Raw genomic sequence first — 25,290 nt, forward strand, 5'->3', positions numbered from 1 at the left:
GCAAAATTTCAAACAATACAACTGCACAATATATATATATATATATACATTTTACATTTAAGATAACACCTCATCATATGTTTACCCAAAACCTCCTCTGGTGACATAGTTCTAGCTTAGCCTTATCCAAATTCACTAAAGGAATGCTATGCTGTTGCATTTTAGGTAATAAAATTGATTATTTTTGTATTTAAAATAGGAATTGAATTATTTATTTGCATCATTATTGCATTGCTAATACTGTATCAAAAGAGTTTAGTAGTTGAATAAAAAATTTGTAGGAAGTGAAATTAAAAAAAAAATCAGATTAATTGATTAGTACTGAAAGTTAAACCTGGCAAAAATTGGCCAAATTACACAATTTTAGGTAAAATTAGGTAATATAGAATTTTACTCCATGCATTCAATAAAGCGCCCTTCTGTAATTCACTGATGCAGAGTACAAAGCGGCTCCATGTGTGCTTTGTGTTGATTTGCTCCCCTCCTGTGATAAACACTTGTAGGTGCAACCTGCAGTGCGCATGCGCAGACATTCACAGACCTCACCTCAGGTTGGAGGGCGAGCATCATCATCCTCCATCCAAACACACGCAGAGGGAGGGATACCTTCGGTTTGTTTAATTTATTTCTGCCCTCTTTCCTCCCCCCTGGCCGCTGCTGCCGCTGCTGTTGTAGCCGCAGCGTCAGACATCAGCACGGAGGGAGCAGAAGCCATAAGATGAAGAAACGCTATGTGGACGCGAACAGGCTCCGGAAGATGAGAAGACTGAAAATCACGGAGAAGCTGTCTGAGAGGTAGCCGAGCCGAACCGAGCCGAGCCGAGCCGAGCCCAGCTGCCGCCGCGGCTGCTGCTGCTTTTGTTGTGGCGCCACGTCTCCGTCTTTGTGTGCATTTCAGCCGTCGTCATCCCGCCTGCTCACCTGGTCTGCTTCGCGTCTTCTTTCTCCGTCCGTGTGTCGCATCTTTTTCTCTCAATGAGCCAGTCTGCTGCTGCTGCTGCTGGATTAACTGGAGCCTCTGCAGCTGAATTAAAAAGAGGCGCTGGGGAATACTGTTAACTCCAGCCTACATTGTTTACAGAAAGGCAGAAAACAGCAGCTGTGTGAGAGTTCATGTCGGCCTGCTCTCCCTCCAGGCTCCTTACATTTATCACATTACCTTATTTATCCACATTTTTATGAATGTGAAGTCGACATCTTTAGCTTAATCTTGCTAAAGGATTAAGCTGTATTGGGCTAAAATTTGACATTTAAAACGCCTTTATAGGATTCCAGAAAAAATGTAAGAATCTTTTTTTTTTCTTGACATCATTTTGAGTTTAGTTATAAATCTTCAAACATGGAAGTTTTTTTGAAGCAGTTTTCTTTAGCTTTCTTGTGTGTGTTTGTTTTACTCTTATTGTGTTATATAGTATACAAGTTGGTAGAAAACATTAAGATAATAGCAGGAAAATAGAAATATTGTTAGTTTTATATCAAAATATAAAACAAAAATAAAACATGTTTAGCATTAAGATATAACGTATTATTTTAAAACATACACGTGTAAATTTGAAGTTAATGAGATACTTTTGCATTAAAATTTTAAGTAAGTGATAGTTTGCGTTTTAGTCCTACACTCAAGGGACAAAGCAAGACTAAGTAAAGGAGAAAAAAGGAAGTGGATAGTTTGTGCAGTTAGTACATTAAGATGATAATGTTTATATTGTTTAAATATGTGTAAATGTGATACTGTTAGAGCTTTGTACAAACTGGAGGCTGTATGTTATTGTTCAATAGTTAATGCATAATTTACATAAAAGGTTTTGACTGCTGATGCATGCCCTTCAGAAAAAACTGCGATTTTAAAAGCACTTACTTCATTAAATATGTTAAGGATTTAAAAATATAAGCTAATTTCTCGAACCTTTGTCTGTTTTTTAGAGCTGCTGTTGATTGGCTAAAAATCGTGCGAGTTTTTAATTTTTATACATTTGTCCTTTAGGTGAACAATGAAAATCTGATTTTTAAGTATTTGCCGAACAATAACAATAGCCCATTCTACTATCTAAAAACATGAATACACGTCATGCATCTGTGGGCATAAGAAAATCGAAGCAACATATATAAAAGCAATCTAAATTAACAAATCAAATGTTATAACTATTTTTGTGAAATAACTGCATGTTTCTGATACTTTTAAACATGTAAGCCACTTCAGAAAGAGACGTATGTGGAGCAGCAGAAGGATGCTGTGGTGCTCCCTCTCTCCTCCAGATGAAATACTGCCATGGCAACCAAACAAAGAAGGGGTGATGTGATGGCAGTCTGGATGAGCAGAACAAAGGACGGAAAGCACCGCTTGTGTTTGGCTGCCTAATAAAAATGATCATGGGGGACAGTGGTTGTTTTGTTGTGGCCTCTACTTAAAGAAATAGGCTGTATTGTTAAGAGGCAGCTGTTTAGTTGTTGTTTCTGGTCTGTTTTTCATTTCCAGTCTTGTGTTTGTTTGTATGTAACGCTCTGATGTAAGCATGAGACTCCTTAAACAGAAAAATGAGCGGTCATTTGTTCATTTCTAAATATGTTTTAGTATGTATATAGTTGAATGTTAGAATATTTTTAATGGATTTCACATGTCTTTTCAGTGCGTACACCTTCCTGAAATTTATGGTGATGTGGACGCTGGTGCTGCTGGCAGACTTCATCCTTGAATTTAGATTGGAGTATTTGTGGCCATGCTGGCTGTTCTTTGGGAGTGTGTACACCACTTTCCACTGCCACGGGCTGGTGAGGACTCCCGCTGTGTGTTCTCATGTTCTGTACTGTAGCCCCAATAATGAATGAAGCTATAACAAGACACCATGACTATTTTTCTGTATTAAAAAAAACCAACAAAACATTTTTTTTCTGCAGCGAACTAAACTCACCTTGTTTATTTTCAGGTTATTTGTGTTGTTTTTGTTTGTGCCGCCTTCACACTGGACATCTTTTGTTTAATTTTTGTTCCTTTGCACTGGCTGTTTTTTGTGGCGAGCACCTACGTTTTATTCAACTATATATGGCACACAGGTGAGTTTGTTCGATCTCTTTCCCCACTGAAGTCACACACACACACACACACACACACACGTATATATATATATATATACAGTATATACAGATATATGTAGATAGATAGATAGATAGATAGATAGATAGATAGATAGATAGATAGATAGATAGATAGATAGATAGATAGATAGATAGATAGATAGATAGATATGTCAAAAGATATGAAATTTGTCATCCATCCATCATCCGTCCTTGTGTCCGTCCGCCCATCCATCCATCCATCCATCCATTGTCAGTTGATCAAGAAATGTAACTGAATTGTTATGATGGAAGCATGTAAGTCAGCCTGGCTGTTTTGCATAATGTTTTTCCACTCTGATCTTGTATTGCGCTGATATTAGACCAGATTCTCCTCCTCGACTCAAATGACACATTTTTTCCTCATTTCCTACAACAGTCACACATTCTAAATTGTGAGACAACAGAAAAAAACTGGATTTGGTTAATCCAAAAGAGAAGTTATCATTGATCTTATTTCATATTTTAATTGCATCATAGAGCTTTAACTTTTTAACGCAGTGGTTTGAAAAGTGTCCCTGAACGCCTCCAGTAAATCCTGTTTTCCTTCCCAGAGAAAGGCATCTGTATATCAACGGTGTCCCTGTGGATTCTGCTCGTCTACACTGAGGCTTCGCTTCGACTCAAAGATCTTAATACCTCTCATCCCAACCTGTCTCATCTTTTTGCTGCACATTGGTATGCTGCTGTGATATAAATTTACCTTCTGGCTGATACAGTACCCGCCATATTTATTGGTAACTCTGGTAAAGATGTGTGAATTGCCTCAAGATATTTCAGCATTTATTGCAGCTGCATAATCTCTGTACTCTCACTATTTTCACATAAAATCTGCTAGTCATTTGCATCCTGTTTATTAAACTTTCTTTAGTCAAAAATGCATCACCAGAGTTCTCTCCTATGCTATCTTCTCTTCAGCTCACATGAAAGTTTCCTTTCATGTGAGCTGAAAGGTTTTAATTTAGGTCTCGGTGCTGGGATGAAATAGGATTGATTTTACATCTAATTAATCATTTTAGTGTCAATTTGACCATCTTATCTTAATAAAAAGCCTGAAATCCCAGTTTTCTTGGAAAGGCCATCCAATTTTTATTTAAATAAGGCCTGATAGTTCAAAAGGGTGCTACCACTGTGTAGTTATTGACACAGTTATTATCAATTTTTTGTCAGATTCATTTGCACTTAGCCAAACTGTGGCTCTACAGTCTCCTTTGAATTTACATTGTATTCTTCTAACTGCTTTGTGTTTCCTCGTATATCTACTTTCAGTATTGGCTATCCTGTTGTTTATCTGGGGTTTGACGCCACCTGCTACTTCACCAACATTTTCAAGCTGCGTATACAGAAAGCCGTGCAAAGCGAGAATGACTTTCACATGCACCTCCTGCAGCACTCGCTCCCACCAGGCCTGCAGATTTACTCCAAAACCAGCACAGATGGCAGCAGCAGCAGTAAGTCTGGGCACCTGCAGCAGCACTTCAGCAACACTCCATGACCACCTTTGCAACCAGCTGCTTTTTGACTTTTTATTTGCTTCTTTCTCTGCATAAGATGCATAAAAAACATTTATGCTTGTCCACCATGACGGTTTGAGACGGCTCTATCAATGGTTTTGCCTTTTTATTCTTGGTTTCATTCTTTAAAATCTCTGGTTCTCATGTAGGAAAACTCATTGAGACTAAATTAGTAAAAAGGTTGTGTAATAAACCACTGTACTTGATTTATTTGATATATTTCTCAGAATTTCCAGTTTTTAAATGTGTCTCACGAGTGTCATTATACAAATGTCACTACAAGTTGTAGTTTGCGTTTGTAAAATCAGAGAAGAGACCTTTAGTTTTTCTTCCTGCTGTTTCACAGCCTCTAAGTGGAAGGTCAAGCCTGAGCCCGTTCAGTATCAGTGTCAGAACGGTGCCATGGTCGCCCATGATGACGCACACAGCGCCGACTGCCTGCAGATCCGCAGTGAGGAGCGAGCGGCCGAGAAAGCATCACAGGAGGTGAGGTCGGCCGAGCCGAGCCGACGACCGCCACCGCCGTCGTCATCTAAAAACGTTGTGGCTGAGTCCAAAGATCAGCTTCACAGCGGGGAAGGAGGACCAGAGTCGTCCATTACCCCGGAAAATCTACCTCAAGAGGACCAGGGAAGCAAAGCCAACCGAGCTGCCAAGAGCGCCTCCCCAAAAGCCCGCAGAAGCAACACAAACACTCCTTCACCTCCTGCAGGGAGGCCTGAGAAAAAACAGAGGACAAACTCAAAAACAATCAGCCCTAACAGGGATGCAGCGGACAAGAGCGCCACAGCGATACAGAATTATCACACTGAACAAATCAGCAAGTACGTAGCTGTTTATTTACACCAGATTGGGCCTAAATTGGTGCTGAGGTGTTTCTGCTTTTTATCAGACTTGAAGCAGAGCTGCGGAGGCTGAAGGGGGAGCTGCAGACAAGCAGGCAGAGCGAACAGGAGCTGCGAAGTCACATCTGTAACCTGACCAACAGCGAGAGGAGCCTGAGGCCGGAGGTCTCCCTCCTCAGACAGTCCAACATGCTGCTGCAGAGCAAGTGAGTTATCCACTGAACTCACTTGGTGAGCTGCACAAAATATTAATTATAAACATGGAAAAGTATAAAATGATATCAAAACTTGTCATCCATCAGTGAATAGATAAGATTTTCAACAGATCTAATCTGTTAATTGTTGATGAATTATTCAAATAAATAAGGTTGAAATTAGAGTTGGAATAAAGGTGGAAATAGGATGGAAGGACCTTAATTTCAATGCTCTTTCCAATGCATAAAAAATACTGTTATCTAGATTAATAACCCACATGCTTAGAGTTGCTTTTGACACATAATCAATGAAACATTAATCAACAACCTGATGTGTAGCCTATGGATGGTATTTGATAAAATGTAATGTTTCAACTGTTGACTCTGTGTTTTATAACTTTGTGTTTTTATGATGTAAAGCACTTTGAATTGCCTTCTTGCTGAGAAGTGCTATACAAATAAAATTTGAATTGATTTAGAAGGTCATACTCTGCATAGAGTAAGTTATTGTAGGCCAACATGCTAGCCCAGACGCTATCAATAGTATTAAAGTTAGCTTTAGTCTTGTAGCTAATTTTAGTTTGTATGTTGTTTTTTCACTCTGCATGGAGTACTTTACTGTTGATTAACATGCTAGTGCTAGCCTACACCCTAGCTAGCTTTTGCTTTTACATGTTTTTTTTCACTCTGCGTGGAGTATGTTTCTCTAAGACAGCATGTTATTGATAGCCTAGATGTTATTAGTATTTTAGGTGGGTTTGCCTTTTAAGCTAGTTTTAGCTTTTGCATGGGTTTTTTACTCTCCATGGAATGTGCTACTGTAGGTGAACATGCAAATGCCAGCCTAGATGCTATCATTATTTGTTAAAGCTAATTTTAACTTTTAAGCTAATTTTTGTTTGCACATATTTTATTTCACTCTGCATGGAGTATGTTAAGGTCAACATGCTACAACTAGCCTACATGCTATTATTAGTCCCTGAGTTAGGTTCAGCTTTATAGTTCATTTTACTTAAATTGTTCTGCAGTTTTCACCAAAAACATTCAACCTTCAGCATTCACACTGCAATTTTGCAAGAAATGCAAATATTCCAGTTTTAATTGTATTACCTTTCTGCAAACCACTTGAAGCACCCCAATCTACCACATCATTGCCTCTTTCAGTCATCAAAAGCTTCAGATTTATTTATTTTTATTTATGTATTTTGTAGAGACAGTAAAAAATAAAAAAAGAAAAAATAATAGTCATGCCAACTGTCATTAAATTTTACACAATCTGTTTGAAAATGTTTTGAAATCTACTCATCTCAGTCATGACAATAAATTTCATACTTAAATTTTTTCCCAGTATCTAAAGGAAGCAGCACATGAGGGACTTGGTTATATAAAATAGCATTTATATCTGTTAGATTGGTTTATGGCTCATGCTTTTTCTGAAAATTGCGTTCTTAGGTTTCTTTTGATGCTATTGGAGGAGACTTGCATTTCCATAATTTGAGACAGTTTTCTTTGCCGTACTAAAATTTTTGTGGCATGCTTCAAATACACATTATTATCATACATTACCTCTTTTTTTGTGTGGCTTTTTTCAAAGGACATGGTTGAAAACGTAATGCAAGCCAAGCTGTGCTTGACTTTGCAATGTTATTGTGAAATCTTCAAAAACTTGGAATGTTAATGTCTAATTTGAGATAAATATAGAAAAATGTTTCATTTTGAAAACTTTATTCCTTTACCCATATCTACAAGAAAAAAAATCAGAATATCTGAAAAGTAAATTGAAAACTGAGACATACACACTCATTTAGAATTTTAAAAGAAGGACAATTTTGTGGCTTTTTGTAAAATATTTTTGTCTGGATTTTATGTACTGTATGCCACTACACTGCATTTTATTTGATTCAGACTGATCAAGCTTTATTTATTTTACAGCTAATTTATTATATTATGTACTGTCTACAGTCAGGCAACAAATCTATTTCCCAAGAGATGATAAATGAGTTTAGATTTTTTAGTATTATTATTGTTGTTCTTATTACCACTGCCAACATAATAAAAATTAAAAGTGTCTAGGTCCTAATTTACCACATTTTAAAAATAGAGCTGATCTAAATTACTCCAGATGTTAAAAACAGCTGTGAAACAGCATGTTACTTTCAATCCTCCATCTTGTGTTGTTGGATAATTTGTGAAACACACATGATAAAACCAAACTGGGTTTGTTGTCCAGAATTTTACAGAAACTTCCCAAAACAAATCCGAGTATTCAAGATTTAGAAAAGTGAGACAATTCTCCAAAACTTGAAACAGTTAAAGCACTGTTTTAAGTTTTGGTTAGCAAGCTCACACACAGAAAGCTAAAAGCATTTAATTAACAGCAAAGAAAAATTATGCTTTTGCATTGCTGTTGGTTCATTAATTTATTTTTATTTACATTTCACATGTTCAGTTGCTGTAAAAGCTTAAAACTGAGAGTGGAAAATAAAATTTTCTGAGTGTAAGATAGTAAACAAAAAGTTTAAAATTCTGTAAGCAGTTTTCCTACAACTAATTCACAGTTAAAACATACTTTAAGCTATAGTTTGAGGACTCTGAATAAAACACATTTAAATAACTCAAGAAATAACACAATGCTGGTTGAAGTTTTAAGCATCCATAAACATGCTTTTATGCACATAAAATTTTATCCTTTGAGATCAAGGTCTTTGTATGATCAGTCTCTGTTTCTGCCTTCAGGATTCTGTGCTTGACTAAAACCAAGCAGAGGGACAAACAGACTTCAGCGCTGCTGGAGAAAAAGACCAGAGCTGAAGCAGAGGGCAGACTCTCCGCTGAGAAGCAGCTGGCTGAGCTTCAGGCTCAGAAACTGGAGGAGGCGGCGAGTGCAGCGCGGACCCTGACCAACAGGTAAACCCCTCTTGTCTGGCTTTTCATTGTCCAGAAGTGAGTAAGCGCCTTAAAATCCCACCCACGGTTGGTGAGAGTTAAGAGGAAGTCTGACTTTTTTTTGTTCAACAAACTAGGAATCTCAACATGAGGTTTGACACTTCTATGCTGTGCAGTGACAGTAACATCTGGATTATAAGCTGCAAAGCATTGAACTTATAATAAAAGCACAACTGAGGCCGTTACATTTGGGCCTAGTTGGGTTTCTGTGGTCACTGTGCTGGACTTATGAAGCAAACCTTTGTGTGGTCAGGCTTTCATCAACAACAAAAACGCTATTTTTATCCTTCATAGAAGATTGTGCATGCCTTTATTGCAACTCATCTTGATAATAGTAATACCCTGAAAGCAGGCATCAGTCAGGCTTCATTACATCGACTTCCTGTTATCCTGAAAGCTGCTGCTGAGACCATACTGGCCCTGCTTCCATCTCTCTGCAGCTCAAGATTGTTTTTAAAATTAGTGTTTGAGTTTAAGGCGCTCACAGGGCTGGGCACATCTCACATTATGTAACTTTTATTTTCAACAGGATATTCAAGGATCAGTCCCTCCTTGAATATCCTTTTTCAATTTGGTGCAGATCAGATGATATATATGGAAAGTAGAGTGTAACTTTACACTCTACTAAACCTAGTTGTTTTTAAATGTGATTTATATAAACAAATTGTTGGCACCCTTTGGTAAAAATGTGTAAAATACTCAAAATAAATTAATTGCTTGTTCCAGTATCTCAAGAATTAGTAGCAATAAGAATTCCTATATATTTTGAATTTAGCAATTATTTTTTTTAGAGTTCTTATGTGTATCAGAAGCTTAATGAGATCTAGGAACTTTAAATACCATTTATAGAAATACCAGAAGATGAACTGTAATTTTTCCAAATGTAGAGAATAGTGGAGTGAAAAGAACATCTTTAGTTTGCATAAATTGAAGTTAAAAGTAGCTCCACATTAAACTGTAATGTTCTTTTTCTCTTGGAAGAAGTAAACGTGTTTGTTTACCTTTTTGCACTGTCTACATGTTGAGTTCTGCTTAGCAAGTTACAAACTACCCAGTCAAAGGCTCTTTTTCTGCTCAAAAGTCTTGAAAAAACTATTTTTTGATTTTGTAACACTTCTGCTTGCTTTGGTTGTTTTGTTCTATATTTTTGTCTTCTTTTATGAATACAACAAAAACTGCAAATGTTCTGTTTTCTTTCTGTGTGAACTGGTCTGCTGATAATCCCGCTCCTTTCTCTCCAATCCAAACTGATAATCTCTCCATCTCCTACACCAGGCAGGAACACTGTGAAACCCAAATGTTGAGGAAAAGAGTTAAAGATCTAGAAACAGAGTACAAACAACTGCAGCTGGAGTATCAAGTGAAAGAGAGCCGTGTGGTAGATCTAGAGAGAGATATCGAGGTATCTTTTTCTTCTGTTTGGGAATGAATTGTGAGTTTTAAGTGTCTGTGAGACCCAAATGATCGTGTACGTCGTTGTCCTGAGTTTGCTCATGATCTGGTTTTTGCTTTTTGAGTTTGTTTAATTTTAGCAAACTGAAAGATTTTCATCTGAGATTTTTTTTTTTTATTTCATTTTGGCCGTCAGTCAACATAATGCACTTTGTCATTACATCAGTGAGCAGTGTTACTGAATGGATGTTTGGTGTGCACGTTGTGCTGTGTTGGGATTTGATCTCGTATTAGTGAACACACTCTTCACCATGCATGCTGAGATCAAAGCCAGGTCTGTTGAGAAACCATTGCACCTACCGTTAAAAGGACTTTGCGTCAGTCAAGTTAAAATTATTACAACTGTTTTCTTTTTGTGGTATAATGGTTCCCTGAGCAAAACCCCACAAAAAGAAGAAAGAGAGAGGAAGAAAAGAAGTGATAGAAGTCGGGAAGCCAAAGAAATGACTCCATCTGGTGGGCTTAGTTTAATTAATATGTTTTTATCTGCTGTTATCCGTTCTGTTTCCAGGCATTGGGGAAGTACCGTTGTGTGGAGAAAGAGACAGACATGCTGTTCTCCACGTTATCAGCCATGCAGGAAAAGGCTCAACATCTGGAGTACAACCTGAGCGCTGAGACGCGCATCAAGCTGGACCTTTTTTCTGCTCTGGGTGACGCCCGCAGACAGCTGGAAATAGCTCAAGGTTTACAAACATTTTTCATTTTTACATTTTTACACAGACCTGCGACCGACTGGCGACCTGTCCAGTGTGTACCCCGCCTTTCGCCTGAAATGTTTGCTGGAGATAGGCACCAGCACCCCTCCCGACCCCACAATCGACAATGGTGTACAGAAAATGGACGGATGGATGGACATTTTTATACATCTTCTCTAACAAGTGGTTTAAAATGTAAAATTTTTGATTAAAAATCTTCGCTTGTTAGTCAACAAATTGATTGCTAATTCATTACTTAAAAACTTTGTGAAACAAGCAAACTGAGAGCTTTTACCATGCATCCATCTAAATGAGTCAGCCTGTTGGAAAAGAAAATCCCTCAAATGCTGACAATATGACAAAGCCTAACCTCTGTAATATGTCATTAAAAGTCAGTATATACTATTAATCGCATATCAATACATTAAAAGGGTTGGTACAACTGATCAAAACTTAGTTAGATTGCCAACAATCTAGAAATATGAATTTTTGTCTATTCATATTTCATCCAATTTGTGTTTTGTAATATCTGTTATAAACTAAAACATAAGTGTACAAAAAAATAAGAAAGAAGCTGTTTTTGGCTGCTAACCCGTAAACTATTTAACAGACTTTTCATTCATTTATAATGAGCCACAGACACAGCAAACTTACCAGAACTAAACGTTTAAAAACTAGCATATTAAACCATCCATCCATCCATCCATTTTCTAACACCCTTGTCCTTAGTGGGGTCAGGAGAGGTGCTGGTGCCTATCTTGAGCTAATGTTCCAGGCGAGAGGCGGGGTAAACCCTGGACAGGTCGCCAGTCTGTCGCAGGCATATTAAACCATGTTTGAGAATTTTGTCAAAGAAGGATAGTCATTAAATTACCAAACAGTAGTAAGCAAACATTAAGAAACAAAAGAATTGCATTGCTTTATTTTTTAGATTTAGATCACAGCAGAGTCTTTTACTTCAATGAAAACTCATATACGATCCAGCTTTCTTCATAATGAAACTGGTACAAAAATCACATCTCTATTATTATATTTAAACTAAAGTCTGCTCTGAATGCTACCAACCATGTGCACAATTCGGAGGCGTGTGCACTGAAATAAGTAGCATTTATTTATTGATAATCATTTAATAGTCATAATAATAGTAGTATAAGTATCACATCTGACTTTAAATTGTTTGAATTGTACCCTGGAGTATTCACAATGTACTCATCATGTGCGCAGTTTTTAGGTGTGTGTGGTTCTGTGCAGCTCTGAAGTGCCATAAATGAAAGAGCTTTGCCTCTTGGGAAGAGACAAAGTTTTTTTTTTCTTACTTGGATTTATGGAACTATAAGATTTAAACACATTTAACAGACCAGATGTCCTAAATCATCACAGATTGTAATGAATAATTTATGATCACAGCAAATTATGATTTTAATTGAAGAATTTAGAGCAAAGCAAAATACAAAGCTATATTGGATTTAGGAAAGTATTCTACTTCTCCATAATTTGTAGGAATGTTTTTTTTTTGTTTTCTTTTGCAAGGTTACATCGTTTGGCTTTTTCTGTTTTCACTAGAAAACTGAGAAGTTTGTAAAGCAGGTTTGGGTTGAAAATTGTTGGAAATCTGGGTTGATATTTTTTTTGTCTCATAAAATGCATCACATCTGTTTGATTAAGCCTTTTAATGTGTCACCTGCTGCAACATGTGCAGAAACTCATTAAGTCATCGCACAGCAACACCCGGATGACTCATGCAGCCAGACTTGCAGCCTTTAGTCAATTAGTGCTGTTTTTGTGTAAAGATGTATGAAGAGTGGCAGATTAAAAATGACAAAGAAGGAATGCCATCCTTATGTGTTTATTGTCTTATAAAATCTTAGACTGTCGATATTTGCTGTCTCCTTCGGTGTCCATGTCTTTATCCATGTGTTTTTCTGTCTCGCAGATAAAGTGAAGAAGCAGGACAGGGAGATCCGCGAAATGAAGCAGAAGATTGCAGAGGTGATGGCGGTCAGCCCCGGCGTGTCATACGTGGCTCCGCGGCCCCAGGTACCTCAGTATCTCACCAAGCTGCTCAACTCGGAGCGCTACATGCTGAATCCACGAGCGCTGATGTACCAGTGTTTGAAAAAATAAAAAAAAAGGACCAAGTGGATCCCTGACGCATTCTCAGCCTTCCATGCCAGGACCAGAAGAGTTTTTTTTTGTGTTTTTTTTTAAATACAGAGCTAAAGCAACACGGTGAAGACGTCTGCGTCCAGTTACCAGTGGACACAGCTACAAACCTCCTAAAGTCCAATGCCTTCTGCTGCACTATTGGTGCTAACTTGGTGTTATTCATTATATTTTCTGTTCTCCTCCCATATCAGAAAGATTCTCTTACAAAAGCGAGGTATTTTATATGCAGAGCTGCTAACGGCGGCATCGTATCCATCTTCATTAAATGAGAGAAGCACAACATCATTGCTTTTTCAGGCCTTGCAGATGAACAAACCTTTAGGTCTGGCGTTTGATGTGGATGTTCAATTGAAATGACAACAAAGGAGTAGAATACACAGAAGAAAGTACATGTCTGAGAAAGAGATGCAAATTTTGTCATCTTTGGTAATTAAATTCAATAAAGTGAAGTATATAGAACAAAAAGGATTCAGTAAAATGAAATTTAAACCATTTTCGGAGGTACTGTTTATGAATAATAATTATTATTTAGTAAAATCAGAGGTTTTCCCCACTCAATAAATTGAACGCTTTTTCTAACATTTTCTGTGTGAGACTATGATGCTTCACAAAATATTTATTAAAAATCTTTTTACACATCCATCAGGGGTCCTAATAAATGTGGAGGTTCTGCTTTCTGACAACAATTGTATGTTTTATGCTTTAAAGAGTGCAAAATCTAACATATTGCAACTCAATCTTTAATTCAACTGCACTATTAGATAGGCAAGCTGAAGAAGTATTTAAAAGTGTATTCTTTCCTCTGAATAATTAATGAGAACTTTCCAATTTAGACCGTTTGATGATTAAAAGAAATAGTACAGATTTCAATATTAAAGCTATCTTTTAACACTAGAATGACTGGGTCCTACTACATGTGTGGTTTTAGGACAGAGAAACTAAAGCAGCTGAATGGAAATTTAGCCATAATTTAACTTCAAGTTTACAGTTGTGCCACTCTGATGTAAACATACATATTCGATGTATTGGAAATTTTTAGCCGTAAACATTTTTTTTGTAAATTAGTTTCAGTTATGAAAAGTAAAACTAAAAAAAAAAGATTTGTTAACTGAATAGTCTGAGTCCAAAATCGATTTAGTTGATGGACTTTATGTGAGTTTTGAATATGAAATGTCTTTATTGGATAAAATACAAATAACACGTCCAAACAATTTACTTTATATCTATGAGAACATAAATGTGATTGATGATTAATTATTTTTGAAAACAAGCATGAAACAAGATGTTCTTGTCAGCTTGTGTTGACTGTAAATAGAGAATTATTTGGATTGTGCTGAAATTCAGATCAAAGTTTTTGTTTTTTTAATCTAAAATTACTCAGTGGTTTGGAACGAGACCCTTCAGATTTGGAATATTTCTACGTAACAGATGTTAGCTTTGTTATGAAGCTTCCTGGCTGCAGGCTGGGAGACTCTTTGGAGTATTTGATTGTCTCACTGTTGTAACACGAAAAAGGAGGAGCGCTAAAAAGAAACTGCAACCCTTGTGTCAGCAGACATTTTGACGCTGGAAGCTCGTGTTTGAACTGAACTGAACTGGCTTTTGAAGTTACAAATGAAAATGTGTTCACCAAACATGGCTCACGGATTTAATTACTGTGCCTATATACGTCACTTTCAAACTGGGAAGTAAAACAAGAATTTAATGTGAATGAGTAATGTGTTTGAAGTGCTATGTACTGTTTTTGTTTGGATTTATTTTGTACTCGCTGTACAGAACTGAAAATTCCCACGCAGCTGAGAAACTCATCGTTGAGACGTGGCCATTTTGGTAGCTTTTTATTTACAGTGTCTTTCTAGGGTGTTTTATATAAAAGCTATTTTTTAGTCTTCGCTGTTCTTCTATTTTAACTGCTGTAATTTTGTACGGCAACGTGTTTTGTCAGCATGAAATGTGTTTTATCCAAGTGTTGTTTGAGCACACATTGTGAACTTCTGTACATGACTATTCTTGTACAAGGGCTAACATTTGTAAACCATTTTGGATGAATAATTGTTGAATTCAAACAGTGATGCTCTGAGGTTAGAGGTCACACTCCTGATACACCAGGATGGGGTTTTGTATAAATTATTTAAAATATTCAATTTTGTCCCTTTTGTGTTGTCTTTATGTAAATTATTTCTACTGGGGGCCTTGAAGTTTTAATTTACACTTCAAAAATATACCATCAAAATTAGCTTTTTTTCTGTAGCATTCCTAATTCCTAAACATTTGTCAATATTTTTCTTATTTTAATTAAAAGTAATTTCACATTTCTCAGTTTTCCATGTATGGGCAAATGTTCCACAGTAGTCAAGCTTTAAATGCAAAAGTGAATGGATGGTTGAAACTTGGATGGATGGAAAAACCAAGGGGCTATTGGATGGTATATGAAAATATGAGTGGATATACAAATGGATGGACTTATGAGAAAATGGATGGATGGAGGACATAACCAGTTAATAGATGCACGAAACAATAAAATTGCGGCTCTCAAGTTTGCAGTATGTTGAAGTAGATCTGTTGGCTTTGCTGTGTAGTAGGAATGATGTCTGTTTCTTCCTACTTTTGGACAGTTGTTATAATGCGTAACCATGGAAACGAGGTGGGTTTTTTTTTATTACTCGTAGCAGCTGATCTGCCGTTTTTGAGACGCAAATAATTAAAATACGACCCAAAGTCTTAGAGAAGTTGAAAATGAGGCTTCGATAATGAAGAGCAGCAACCAAAGAGTAGAGAAAGACAGAGGAAGTTCGAACTCTTTCATTGATCACAATGGGAAATGATCATATGTTCAACTTTATTTACGTTTTTTTTTTTTATCTTTGATTCAAAATGTATATATTTTGTAGTTTTGGGTTAATTACTGCTCTGAGTGTGTTTTGTTTCAGGAAACACACTCCTTGATTAATTGATTACTAAATTAGTTGACAATTATTTCAGTAATGGATTAATCAAAATAAATTCTATCAATTGTTTCACCCGTACTGGAGATCCATTCTGCCTATATCATAGTTTCATATGATTACATTTAATTTTCTATTGGGATACATATTCTTGAATTGACACATAAGAACATGGCTGGATGGAATAACAGATAGCTTGATGAGATAAAGGAGTCATTGATATATGGATAAAACTGACTTTAAATCCAGAAGAAGACGGTAAATAAAGTCTGAGAAAACAAAGGAAAAACTCCATGTTGTGTTGCAACCCTGCTTTTTATACAGCTTTTAAAAATTGAGTCAAACACATCACAGATAATGTGATTTTTTTTATTACCATTTTAGTTGAGGAAGTGAAAAAGAGGGTAAAAGCGTTGTGGAAACAGCACAGTGTCCAGCACACAGAGCACATGATGGTTACAGGCATGCCAGGCAGTCCCACACTCGTATCTACAGACCCTGTCAGGAGGTAGTCACAGCGCGGAGGACACAGCTCAGGCTCACCGACATCTTTATGTTCCTCCAAGCGCCGCGTGCAAGCCAGAGCCCACGGCTGGACAAGTTTACAAAAAGAAAAAGAGCAAAACAAAATTTCCACTTATCCGAAAGAAGTGGATTGAGTCAGTAACTGAAGAGCAACAAAAATCTACTTCCTGATGAGCGAAAACGGATTCCATGCATTGCTTTTCCTTTTGGACATGAAGCAAATGTGTATTCAAAGGTGAAAATCCAGAACTTGAAAATTAATCACACCAACTTACTAAGTGAACAATTAGACCTAAAGAGAACTGGCTGTTGAGTGCTGCAATGTTTGCACTGAGTAATTTTTCATAGAAACTAACACCTTGATTTAAAGAAAAACAGGGAATAAAAGCATAGAATCAGATTCCGGCCTCTGTGCTGGAAGTGAAATAGATCAAAGAGAGATACACAAATAAATAGATTTTTATATATATCTTAACCTGCTCATCTGATTGTGTTGCAGCTGAAGGGTTTATGACTACATGTGTGATAGAGGAACTCAAAAGCAAAACTGAAACTGCTTATGTTTCTTCCCTAGTTTTCCACCTGAAACTGATCCGAGGTCAGCAGGCACCTCAAAAGTTTAAACAACCAGACTTTAAGCTCACAATACTATAAACACACGCTTCAGTTTGTCAGAACAGCAGACAGACACACAACTCCATTAAATGATTTAAGAAAAAAAAATTTTTTTTAAATGCAACTTCAACACTGACTTAAGGAAAATACTGCTGTTATCCATTTTATTTAGCTTTCTTCTACCATTTCCTTACCACTGAAAGAAATAAAGCATTTGTACTTTCCATTAGGCTTCAATTACAATTTCCTCTTTCAAAAGAGAAGAAGATGGCTGTATGTGGTGGGAGAAATTAAAAATAAAAATAAAGAGACCAACAACCACTTAGTGGCAGCTTTTCCCACTAGAAGATACAAGAAGACGCTGCAGGATCTGCAGTCAGACCAAGGCTGCCCTCTCAGTTCTCTCTAAAGCTTTACAGCGATGTCAACGTGAAGCAAAAGCTAGTCCTGCTGCTGAGGACGAGGAGGGCTCAGAGAAGGCCTGGCGAGTCCTCGGCTACGATGAAACGGTCACCGGATTGAGAGAATCGTTCCGGCTGTAGAACTTGGAGAAGGCCTCTTCGAGAACGCATGCGAGCCGCGGCTGATCGCCCTGCAACGGCGAAAAGACGAAGTGAGAAGGATTCCACCTGGGATTTCTACAGAGAATCAGAGTCCTCTCTGCTCACCTCGCTGATGAATCCCAGCTGGAAGAGCTCCACGGCCAGCTCCTGAACGTTCTCATCTGTGCAAAAGAATAAAAGAGATCACAAATTAAAGGGTTTTTTTTAATTTATGAAACATAACAGTGGCTTGTTTTCTGTCACCACCAACTTCTCTAAGTTCATTTGACTAGAAAGTCCGGTTCGTTTGGCGGGGGTTTGAACATGTAATCAAATTCTGATGCTAACTGGACCGGAGACCAGGAAGCAGACTATAGTGCACGGCATTCTGGGTAAATTCAACCAAAATAAACACATAAGTGTAAAGCTAGCAGGAGAAATGGCTCATAATCTTTTATCAAACAATCCGACAAACACTAAAATTTGACATCACTAGATTTTTTGTTTACATTTTGTGAAGGCAGTTGGGCTCTATGTCTTCTTCAGAGGTTTTTGTGTCATTACCTTGAGTGGTTTCTGGTGCAGCGCCACCACAGGCAAAAGGGGAAACAGGGTTTTTTTTAAAGGGTTTGATTAATTTGACACTGTGAAAGTGAACCGCAACAACTAAAAATGTAACTAATGTTACAACTCTGGTCCTAAATTCAACCAAGTCTACCAGACTATCAGATGTAAATTTAGAAGAAAAAAACCCATCTGCAGCTAAAATAAACCATGCAAGCACCCAAATTACTTTTAAACCATAGAATAACCGCATCGAGAAAATTTACTCAAGTTTTACTTACTTGGTAATAAATCACAGCTCAAGTGCCTGTTTAGCTTATCCTCAAGTTTCAATAACAACGTCAGCTGAAAGAAAAACAAAATAAGTCAATATAATTTGAGCACAAAAACTTTTCCCAACATTCAGAAGTAGAATATTTGCCCCTCGACTAAAACATACGTGATGCTTGGTGCCCTCATCGACAGGCTCGATGTTACACTGCATCTGGAGGACCTGGCAGGACAAATAAAAACGTGTTTGAGACTTCTTGTATATTTCTGCCATGAAATAATTAGAGCAGAGTAAGACGGCAAACGATGTCCAGACAACTTGTTCTTCAGAGAATAATGTGTACACTTTTCATCGCCCTGAACAAACCGATTTGACACAGCAGCTCATATATTTTCACTATACCCTAACTAAGACTTCTCCCTTTTAATGATGTAGAAAAAAAAAAAAAAAAAGACACCAAAAAAACAATGCGAATTTGATGCATTAGAAGGTGTCTGAGGACTGCAGTTCCCACCTTCCTGGTCTCAACCTCTGCAGGTTCAGGTGTTGGGGATTTGACTGATGGTGGGACGATGGGCGACTTAACGGCTTCCTGCTGAGGTTGCTGTGGACGGGGCATCCCGAAAGCAGTCAGCGGATAAATCCCATTCCTGACAACATGAAGAGGGAAAGCAGTAAAACATTAGAGCTTCAGAATTAACAATAAAAGTGACAAAAACAGAACTCACAACTTCTTTGCTAATTCTTCAGGACACCAGTAACAAAGAAATTTGATTTTAGTCAGAAAACATCAGACAATAACTGTATTTAATCATGTTTTCCAGTTCATTGAACTTTTTTGATTGAACAGTGGAGAAGAGTCAAAGTAACACTCCGAAGAATAGTGTTAGTTTTCAGAAATCATTCCTTGAAATGTATTATCATAAATCAAAATATCACACTAAGAATTTTTTCATGTTGACAGTAAGCAATATCATAAGAAATACCATATTATGAACCCAGAGATGGAAATATGTTCACAAATGTTGATACTCAAATCCAAATGGTTGCTTTAAGATGTTGGTAGTAACTTCACTGTCACTTTTTCCAACCAACTGAAACCTAAAGTGTTTTAGAAATTGGATTAGCAAAATAAATCTGCTATTACCTCACATCTTCCAGAAACTTATCCAGTTCTAATGCAGGAAACTGGGAGAGCCTGATAAGGGGAAAAAACAAATAAAACTTGTGTTTGTAGCTACATCTGTATTTATACACAAGATTCTGTCTGTAATCAAATCAAAATAGTCAAAAATTGCAATCAATTAATCTCCAAAGTGAAAGACTTACTTCATCTGAACTCCGTTCTTGGCTTCAACGATGACCAGGTTGGGGTCCATGTTCTTCGTCATCTCCTCTAGAGCGTTTTCTGGGATCATATCTGCAGAAACAAAAACGGAAATCTGTCGATGCTTCCTCACAGAAAGAAAGCTGAAGATGGAAGAAGGCTTGAAGTTTGTCTTAAGCTGATTCACAAAATTCAGAACTTTCTGAAGGCTCCAATCTGCTCTGATTTTTCAGCTGATCTTTGCTAAATGTGAGACAACTTCTATTTAGGGTTTCTACACAGTCTGGAATGGGAAAAATTTTAAAAAGTTTAAACACTGTATTTAAGAATGTTTAGTAGCTATGTTCATTATCATTAGTGCAACAAAAACCTGCAACAAAGTCAGCATCATTTAATCTTTCATGTACAGCAAAAAATACTGTATTCCTGTATGCACGTTTGGTCCTCATGTCTAACATAAAAGTGCTCATTAAACTATAAAAAGTCACAATTTGTGGGATTTAAGCTAAGATTGGTGAGAATGAAGCAACAATACAGAATTTCTTTCAACACTGAGCTAATCTTTGCCACAAATCCTGAAGGTTTAGTTCCTGCTCAGCGCTATCAGATTTACAGCTGAGCAGCCTCAGACTCCAACAGCAGGAAATGTTTCTGTAACCCCGAAAGTGCAAATACGCAAAGCAACTTAAAAAATACTTAATAATATAAACGGATAACACAGTTTGAATATGTGTGCTGACGTACGTTGGTGGCTGACGATGCAGTGTGCGGCTAGCAGCTTGAGTAAGGGCACCTCAAACAAGGCGGGGTGGAACAGCAGCTCTTTGGCTGTGGGTCTTTTGCTCGGGTCGACCTCCAGACACTTCTGGATGAATTCCTGAAAATGTGAGAACGGCGGAAAATAATAAGATGCAGAGTTTGTGCTGCTATAGCTGACTGAGATCTTAAGCTGCGGTTTATTCTTCACTGACCCGCTGCAACGGGTCTTCTAGGGACTGAATGGCACTGTTTATGGCTTCTTGGGACACGTATGACGAATCTCCATTACTCTGGATTTCCAAAACAGCCATCTGGCAAAATGATTGGACAAAAAAGGAGAATAAATCAGGGTTTATACACTTCAAGTTTACAAAGTTATCTTGTACAAGTGTACTAGTCTACTACTGGCACCAAGTAAACTAAAATATAGCAACATTTTATGTTATGAAATAGCTCTCTTACATACACACTATAAACCTGACTAGTCTGAGAAAGTTACAAAAAAATCTCTAAAAACATTCTCGCCAAGTTTTCTGGCATTTAGTAAATAGAAATAATTCTAACTAACTCTAATTCTAATTCTAACTAACCAAAAACAAAAAGAGTTTAGACTAACTTAACTTCCAACCGTGAGAAGATAAATGTGCATGCATCTTTTTATTATCTTTAAGTTTCTTGGCCTAAACTGTATGTAACATTTTCCAAATTTAGACTTTTAATCAAACGTTAGATTTCACTTCATTACAAAACTGTGAGGTCTGAATGTTAGCATTTTTTATACAGAAACCAAGCAAAGCACTTTGAAAATCTTGAAAACATCTAATTGAAATTCAAGCTTTTAAGGATTTCAAGACCCGTACAAACCCAAAATACAAAACATGAGTGAAAAGTGTACTGCTCTCGCTACTAGTCATTATTTAAAAAGAAAATACTGAAAAGAAATTGTCGAAAACATGAATCTCACTGCCTCTCACCTCTAAGGCGCACATTCCGAAGGAATAAATATCCACCGCTGTGGTAACATTGGCAACAGCTAGAAGCAGAAAAAGGTAAATTTATATGAGACAAAGAAAACAAAAACAGAACAGAGCTGCCTGACATTATTTTGAACTCTGCAGGATCTTGCCTCCATATTCTGGAGCAAAGAAGTGGAGGCACTTCTGCTCCTCCCGGCAGGTTTTCACATGGTTATTGATGGTGTCGGGGGCAACTAGAAGAGAAAAAAGGAGAACTCTTTGTAAACTGTGTCTGTGGAGAGACACAGTACTGGACTTGAGCTCATAAAACTGATAGTATTAATTCCAGAAAATGTGAGACGAGGCTCACCTGAGCCGATCTTGATGAGGCCGTTGTGCTGGATGAAGATGGTGTCGCAGGTGAGGTTACCGTGGATGATGGCAGGTTCACAGGAGTGCAGGTAACTGGAGGCGAACACACAATAGTTACAATGACTTCTATACAAGTTGCCACCTTAATAAACACCTAAACTTGGATTGAAATTATGTTACACTGCATTAATAAATAGCTGTGCTGACTTATTAAAGTTGTAGCTCCTTGTAAAGATTTGTTCAGAAACAGTGTGTATCTAATTACAGCTAACTAACCTGAGGGCAGACAGTATCTGGGTACACCAGCGCTTCCAGGCCTGTCAGAGAGCAAACAGATCAGCAGAAATTAATTCTTGGCTAAAATATGTTTAAAAGAAAAACAAGAACAGGTTCAACGGGATTTGTATTTTAATCCGAGTTATAAAGCCAATTTCAAAGTTGAGGAATTTGAACATCTGGCGATGCAGCCGAACTTTTCAGACCTTTTCATTCATGGTTTTGTGGTTTTTCTTTGTTTTTTTCAGGAACTGCTTGAGACTGCCGGATGACATGTACTCAGTGATGAAAATGACCTGCAAAAAATATATATAACAATCAAAATGAAGACTAACATTTTTTTCATGTGATTTAAAAAAATAGTAGTGACATGTTTTTATACCCTGGCTCTGTTTTCCTTCACATCTGCCCAGTACTTGTGGAACTTCACAATGTTCAAGTGATCCAGCTGGATTAAATTGTCAAACACAGCTTTCACCTTTTCCTGTCATATAAAAGAGGAAAAAGTTACTTTTAAGTACAAAGTTAAGTTGTTAAAAAAAAAAAAAGATAAAACGACTACACTCAGTTTTATTCCCTGTCATTTTTCACTGAATCGCTCATGGCGCAAGAATAAAATGCAACTTCTGCAGCTCTTAGTGATGGTGCATTCCATTTGCAGTCCTACACTGAACACCCAATATTAAAACTTTAAGTGTCGGAGGTCTTCAACCCAATCTAAAAATTAACTGGAAATCAGCCTTAACGTGTGACCAGAAGGTTGGGAACCCAAACCTTTCAACTAATTTTCCCTGTCAGTGAACGCACCATAACTAGAGACCAGGTCTTTCACTGGAAAAAATGTGACAGGTACTCTGAAGGACAGAGTGCCTGTCAGAGTTAAGTGTAATTTCTAAAACGCTAACACATAACTGTCTGTATTAACAAAACCATATAGAAACATCTTCTTTCTTCCTAGTGTGTAAACAGCAACAAGTCTGACTATTTTAATTTTGGATGCTTTTCAACGCATTTTACCTCCTGCAGTTTGAAGTTCTTCCTTTCTGAGAACATGACTTCATTCCACACCACCTCAACCCCTTCCTCTGTGTCCATGGCCAAGTAAGCATTATCGATCCCAGGCACATTACGCTGATTCACCTTTAATGAGGGAAAGAAAAACGATTAGAGCACCGGTATGCGAGTCATTAAATCCCAATTAGTAATCAAAATGATGGTGATTACAAGAGACTATTTGAGCGGCTCTAAGCCAAATTTAAAATGAACAGTAAAATGTGGTAAACAGACAAAACTCTATCTGATCTGGTTTAGTCTCTTGAAAGTATTTACATTTGAATCATTTTTCACATTATGTGACAAGGATTAAACTAGTACAGAAAATGGATGGGTGGTCAAAGAAGCGGCTGTATAATAACAATGCAGACACTTTATACAAGAAAATGCACTTGTAAAAAGAGATATAGTTTGATATGATGCACTTCTGCATTTTGAAGCACAAAAAAGGTAGTAAACTATCATCTGCTTGCAATACTTTGTTTTATTAGTGCAGATACCTCTGTGCCATAACTTAATGCAGAACGGCAGCTCTATAGCTGTTTTTGTCACGTCAAATTCTTTTATTTCTCTATTATCAACAGTTTGATTAGTTCCAGATTATGTATACAGTATAGCTCCAATTCCCAACAAATCCCATCTCCATTTCAAAGACAAACTTCCCAGTTTTGTGCAAACTTAAATGAAGAAACTCAGTCACACATGCCTCTTCCCTGCGTTTCTGCCAGCGTCCACACGGGCTTTCCTCCAAAATCTCTGACTCATCCTCGCTCTCCTCTTCCTCGTCCTCCGTGGCAGCAGTGGGGGGAGGCTGGGTCACCGTGGACACCGGCGGCGACACGGATGCCACAGCTTGGCCTGCAGGCGGAGCTGCCCCCGAGTCCGGCTTCGTCTCCTGGGCAGGATCCGGGGCCTGCCTGCTCTCTCCCTCAGACATCTTCTCCGCTGTCAGGCCCAATAGCCTGCTGCATGAAACAGAAACCATAACATAAACATATTAATTACCTTTAAAAAGAGCTCTACACATTTTAAAACTAGCCTAAAGAAGAGAATGACAAGTAGTTTATTAAGAGGACAGCAGCAACAGAGGAAGTTAGCATTACAGATAAACGTATCTCAAACAAAGGTGAACATACTTTATAAAAGCAGTACTTGCCTGTAAAAAGCGACAAAATTGACGATTGCAGCTCCAGTTTATCAGAGTCCCACTGCTACAGACCAACCTTGGCAGAATGCTAAGTCCTATTAGCTTTAAATCTCAGGTTCCTCAACGGAGAGACGGCTAGCCCTGGCGCTGCTAGATCCTTGGTTATGGTCAGTTACGAACTTAAGAGCAGAAAACCACCACTTAGTTTGCAGCAACGTTCAAATCGGATTGTTTTTGTTTCCTGAAAACGTGTATTAACGACTTAACTTTCTTTTGCTACCAAGCAAGCTCGTTGCTAACCAGCAACGGTTTCAGCAGCCCACCGCCCCTTTGCTGCCTCTCAAGACTCCAGTCTGCTAATGTGGGCTCTGAAAATAGATCCTGCTGTTGGTTTTGAGAAGACGACACAACACTGCAACAGAACTAATCGCGTTTACAGGTTGCTGACATCATAACAGCTCACAAAACATCGATATGAGACACAGAAAAGGCGGTTAACTGTGTCAGATAGTGTTTCTTCGGACACAACGGCTGACGACTTGAGAGCTAGCTGCAACATTTAGCTGCTTATGATGGCGACAACTTCCAGATGCACACTGCACTAACGAACCGAGGCTGGTTGCCAGGTAAAACTCTTACTATCCCCCTTTATGGCCTCCTAAGGAAGGTGGAACGAAAATTGGAGTATTTACAGTTTTGTATTTACATTTCCTTCTTTCACACGTTTGCTGCATTAAAAACTTCAAACAGATCTTCTTATTGTACTCTTTAAACAATGGTTCTCGTCTTGCCACTTTAATTAAGAAACATCTGAAATGCCATCTGAAGCCTTGATGTTTAATGGGCTATAAGAATACAAATGCAGGCCTCTCTTTTTAGAGTTTAATTTGTATTTTGTTTAAAAAATACATATATATTCCTTTCACTGCATCATCACACACTACATTTTGTGTGTTTTTTAAAATAAAAAAAAAATTTCAAGCACATTGAAATTTGTGGTGTAGCATAAAAA

The 25,290-nt window shown here is 37.6% G+C and overlaps 2 protein-coding genes across 3 annotated transcripts; one reads left to right on the forward strand and one right to left on the reverse strand.

Annotated features, from left to right (window-relative positions):
• Positions 1 to 606: 606 nt before the first annotated feature.
• Positions 607 to 15,070, forward strand: LOC114158501 (macoilin-1). Its single transcript, XM_028040069.1, has 11 exons — positions 607 to 795; positions 2,628 to 2,769; positions 2,925 to 3,051; positions 3,666 to 3,789; positions 4,381 to 4,562; positions 4,972 to 5,449; positions 5,518 to 5,676; positions 8,401 to 8,571; positions 9,886 to 10,012; positions 10,574 to 10,748; positions 12,694 to 15,070. Exons 1-11 carry the CDS (start codon positions 719 to 721, stop codon positions 12,882 to 12,884), a joined length of 1,953 nt encoding a protein of 650 aa, XP_027895870.1. The 5' UTR covers positions 607 to 718; the 3' UTR covers positions 12,885 to 15,070.
• A 1,156-nt stretch (positions 15,071 to 16,226) lies between these two features.
• nrbp1 (nuclear receptor binding protein 1) lies at positions 16,227 to 24,877 on the reverse strand. 2 transcript variants are annotated; one of them, XM_028040071.1, is made up of 18 exons: positions 24,288 to 24,877; positions 23,838 to 24,093; positions 23,096 to 23,218; positions 22,461 to 22,562; positions 22,285 to 22,374; positions 22,079 to 22,119; positions 21,801 to 21,895; positions 21,601 to 21,684; positions 21,449 to 21,507; positions 20,687 to 20,785; positions 20,460 to 20,592; positions 19,718 to 19,808; positions 19,536 to 19,586; positions 18,903 to 19,038; positions 18,557 to 18,610; positions 18,399 to 18,462; positions 17,680 to 17,735; positions 16,227 to 17,603 (listed from the first exon to the last, which is right to left on the reverse strand). In XM_028040071.1, the coding sequence occupies exons 2-18, from the start codon at positions 24,066 to 24,068 to the stop codon at positions 17,508 to 17,510; spliced, it is 1,605 nt and encodes a 534-aa protein (XP_027895872.1). In that variant the 5' UTR covers positions 24,069 to 24,093; positions 24,288 to 24,877; the 3' UTR covers positions 16,227 to 17,507. The 2 variants fall into 2 exon arrangements, with proteins under 2 accessions (XP_027895872.1, XP_027895871.1); XM_028040070.1 differs by having other exon boundaries at positions 23,838 to 24,096; positions 24,288 to 24,876.
• Between the last annotated feature and the right edge of the window lie 413 nt (positions 24,878 to 25,290).

Source organism: Xiphophorus couchianus, chromosome 15, assembly GCF_001444195.1.
Source record: "Xiphophorus couchianus chromosome 15, X_couchianus-1.0, whole genome shotgun sequence".
NCBI lineage: Eukaryota > Metazoa > Chordata > Actinopteri > Cyprinodontiformes > Poeciliidae > Xiphophorus > Xiphophorus couchianus.